Genomic DNA, 3,297 nt, shown 5'->3' on the forward strand with positions numbered 1-3,297 from the left:
CTTGTGTCCTATATGATGGTATACAGCAGTATACAGTACAGTCAATGGTCCAAACTCAATCATTAATCAACCAGGCCAATATATTAGTCGATATGACCTTACTGTAGATATATCGGTGTTGGTAATTGGACCAAAATAAATTGCAAGCACAGAAATAACCAAACAATTTTGCGTGTAAAAAGTATAAAATGTGTCTTTCGGTTCCTGGCCCTCGTCCATACACAGAATAACTTGCTGCCAAAAACTTCTAAACACTGTCATGTTTTAACACAGATTTTTGTCCCCTTCTTCCTAGCACGTGGACAGTATTCAGAAGTCACTGGAGAAGCTTCGGATCCTTTCTACAGAGGATACAAAAGAGATGCTGCGGTCCAGAATAGATGAACAGTCAAGTCTGATCTGCATACTGAAACAGAGAGCAGATGAGCTGCTTCTTCGGTGTCAAGCCCTGCAAAAAATCAATACGGAGCTGGAGGGCCAAGTAACAGACTACAAGAAAGAAGTGGACAGCAAAAGAAAGACAATAGAGCTACTAGAGAGGAGATTCATGGATTTGGCTGCCAACAATAAAGCGATTATTGCTTTCATGGACGAGTACAAAACTCAGAATGCCCATTTAAAGCTGGAGAACAAACAGCTGCAGTCAGAAAACGACACACTTTTCTCCCAAAAGTTACAAGATAAAGAAGTGTTTGTTCAAAACCTGCTGCAAGAAATCCAACAGCTGACAGAGAAATACACAAATAAGGAAAATGAGTATCGGTAAGAAGATGAGTCTATGTTAAAGATCAATGTATTGATCCATCGACAGCAAGTTTGATCGTTTCATCTCATCCAGTAAAACCGCTAAACATTCACTGCTGTTTCTATTATTCCAAAGGTTTAGTCCCGTTATTGAAAAACGTCTCCACAGATCAATAAAATAATAAAATAATCTGTCCTAGCTGTTTATTATTTACATTTCACATTAATATTGATGATTTTGATGCTGTTTTTTTACATCTGTGTTAAAGAGAGAAATTAGCTGGATGCCAGTCAAAACTCCTGGAACAAGCGACTCTGCATCAAGCCAAGGAAGCATCACTAACCGAACAATTACATGAAACTCAACAACAGCAAAGAGGCGCTGTGAAGATGTGCAAAGGTGTGTAGTGAATGTTTTTATGATTCTCCTTAGTGTAACAAAATACAAGCATGTGTAAACTTTAGGCCTTCTTCCCACAATCAGACCTTAAGCTGCAGCTAGAAAAGGCTGAAGAAGAGCACGCTTTGGACAAAATCCACCTGACAGAAAGCATAACAAGCCTCACCAAAGAGAAGGACAGGTTATTGCATCTGTCTATGGACAGAGGGAAAGCAATACAGGTGACTGAAAAGAGGATTTGTTCTCCTGACTAAAATCACAGATCTGCACAGGTGAACCAATTCACTTCATAACCACACGAATTGGTCTTAAATACAGGAGAAACAAGAAGAAATCCAGCAGCTGGAGACAAAATGGAAAGAAGAGAAAAAAGCCCGGGCCGAAGCGGAGGACAGGTAAATTGTGCACCAGCAACATAATGCTGCTTTGTATAACAATGGTTGTCCACGTCTGTATCTGTCCCGTCCTTTTAGGTTTGAACGGGAAGCTGAAGCCGTCAATGCGGATGAGAAAGTGAAATCTCTCAAGTCTGCTCTCGAAGAATCCACGACAAAATATGTGAAGTTCCAAAAGGTTTGTTGAAATCTGCGATATTGAATAGTTAAGTCACTGACAGTGGCCAACAGAGGGCTGAGAGCCTCAACATCTTTTCTTCTGTCATTATTTTACAGGATTTTGAAGCCTTCAAAGAACACAGCAACAACCTCCTCGTACAAGAAAAGGAGTTGAATAAGACACTGCGCCACATGATCGGCTAATTCTCACACTGTGCGTTTTCATTAAAATAAATAATTTTCACAAAGAAGGTTTGCTCACTGATAATTTATATATCACAACATAATTTTTATTTCACCTTTCATGAGAAATAGAACAACACAACATACTTAGCATGACATGTTAGAAGTTCCTCAAATAGAAATTATACTGTACAAATGTTTCTCATAAAACCTTACAGACAAATCACTTAAGAATGCTCCTCTGCCAGTTTCTCGGCCTTCTGGACTACTTCTTCGATGGGACCCACCATGTAGAAAGCTTGCTCTGGCAGGGCATCGTATTCACCTTGAAGAGAGAAAAGAATAACCATCAAATGTCCATTAAGGTCATTTACAAATTCAACAACGTCGGCGCAGCACTCTACCTCCGAGAATGCTCTGGAAGCCTTTGATCGTTTCCTTAAGAGGCACCAACTTCCCCATGTGGCCAGTGAAGACTTCTGCTACCTGGAAAGGCTGCGACAAGAAACGCTGGATCTTACGAGCGCGAGCTACAGTCAGCTTATCTTCCTCAGACAATTCATCCATACCCAGGATGGCAATGATGTCCTGCAATGATTTATAGTCCTGGGGGGGAAAAAAAGACGACAAGGTTTCAGTTTAGCTTTTGGATTGTGGATATGGTTAACAAGATTCAACAGCATCCAACATGAGGCTTGCCTGAAGAATCTTCTGCACGCCACGAGCAACGTCGTAGTGTTCAGCCCCGACGATGTTGGGGTCCATGATACGGGAGGTGGAATCTAGGGGGTCCACAGCAGGATAGATACCGAGCTCGGCAATAGCACGGGACAGCACAGTTGTGGCGTCCAAGTGAGCAAAAGTTGTGGCAGGAGCGGGGTCAGTTAAGTCATCAGCTGGCACATAAATAGCCTGTAAAAAAACAGAGCGAATTTCATATGAAGACTTATTTAAAAAGGAGTGTGCGCTGACGTTATTAGCATCTTGTGTGGTCTCACTTGTACTGAGGTGATGGAGCCCTTCTTGGTGGTGGTAATTCTCTCCTGCATGGTCCCCATATCGGTGGCCAAGGTGGGCTGGTAACCCACAGCAGAGGGGATACGACCCAGCAGGGCAGACACCTGAAGAACAATTATACAATATTCAGTCCATAAAAGGTTATTTTGTTGATTAAATCTGCAAAAAAACAAAAAAATATATTCTATAATATGTCATATATTAGACATTGCATACCTCTGATCCGGCCTGGGTGAACCTAAAGATGTTGTCAATAAAGAGAAGCACATCCTGTCCCTCCTGATCACGGAAGTATTCAGCAACAGTCAAACCGGTAAGAGCAACTCTGGCACGGGCGCCTGGGGGCTCGTTCATTTGACCGTACACCAGCGCTACCTGAGAACACGAACACAAGAATTA

At 41.9% G+C, this 3,297-nt stretch overlaps 3 protein-coding genes across 3 annotated transcripts in view; 2 read left to right on the plus strand and 1 right to left on the minus strand.

Moving 5' to 3' along the window:
• Window positions 1–1,902, plus strand: part of zgc:172182 (coiled-coil domain-containing protein 89) — a 3,091-nt gene extending 1,189 nt beyond the window's left edge. The window contains exons 2-7 of the mRNA XM_035676886.1: window positions 296–762; window positions 1,014–1,144; window positions 1,229–1,365; window positions 1,463–1,539; window positions 1,618–1,717; window positions 1,816–1,902. Coding sequence (XP_035532779.1) covers window positions 296–762; window positions 1,014–1,144; window positions 1,229–1,365; window positions 1,463–1,539; window positions 1,618–1,717; window positions 1,816–1,902 — 999 coding nt within the window. The remainder of the gene's footprint in view (window positions 1–295; window positions 763–1,013; window positions 1,145–1,228; window positions 1,366–1,462; window positions 1,540–1,617; window positions 1,718–1,815) is intronic.
• A 61-nt stretch (window positions 1,903–1,963) lies between these two features.
• Window positions 1,964–3,297, minus strand: part of LOC118339305 (ATP synthase subunit beta, mitochondrial-like) — a 3,600-nt gene continuing 2,266 nt past the window's right edge. Inside the window, exons 6-10 of the mRNA XM_035676885.1 lie at window positions 3,115–3,273; window positions 2,880–3,002; window positions 2,581–2,793; window positions 2,286–2,487; window positions 1,964–2,206 (exon numbers count right to left, since the gene is read on the minus strand). Of these exons, the coding sequence (XP_035532778.1) occupies window positions 2,109–2,206; window positions 2,286–2,487; window positions 2,581–2,793; window positions 2,880–3,002; window positions 3,115–3,273 (795 nt within the window). The 3' untranslated portion in view covers window positions 1,964–2,108. The remainder of the gene's footprint in view (window positions 2,207–2,285; window positions 2,488–2,580; window positions 2,794–2,879; window positions 3,003–3,114; window positions 3,274–3,297) is intronic.
• Window positions 3,094–3,297, plus strand: part of col28a2a (collagen, type XXVIII, alpha 2a) — a 21,726-nt gene continuing 21,522 nt past the window's right edge. Inside the window, exon 1 of the mRNA XM_035677008.1 lies at window positions 3,094–3,211. The gene's annotated coding sequence lies outside the window, so the exon portion shown is untranslated. The remainder of the gene's footprint in view (window positions 3,212–3,297) is intronic.

Source organism: Morone saxatilis, unplaced genomic scaffold (assembly GCF_004916995.1).
Source record: "Morone saxatilis isolate NCDOM2014 unplaced genomic scaffold, NCSU_SB_2.0 Contig5, whole genome shotgun sequence".
In the NCBI taxonomy this organism is placed as follows: Eukaryota; Metazoa; Chordata; class Actinopteri; family Moronidae; genus Morone; species Morone saxatilis.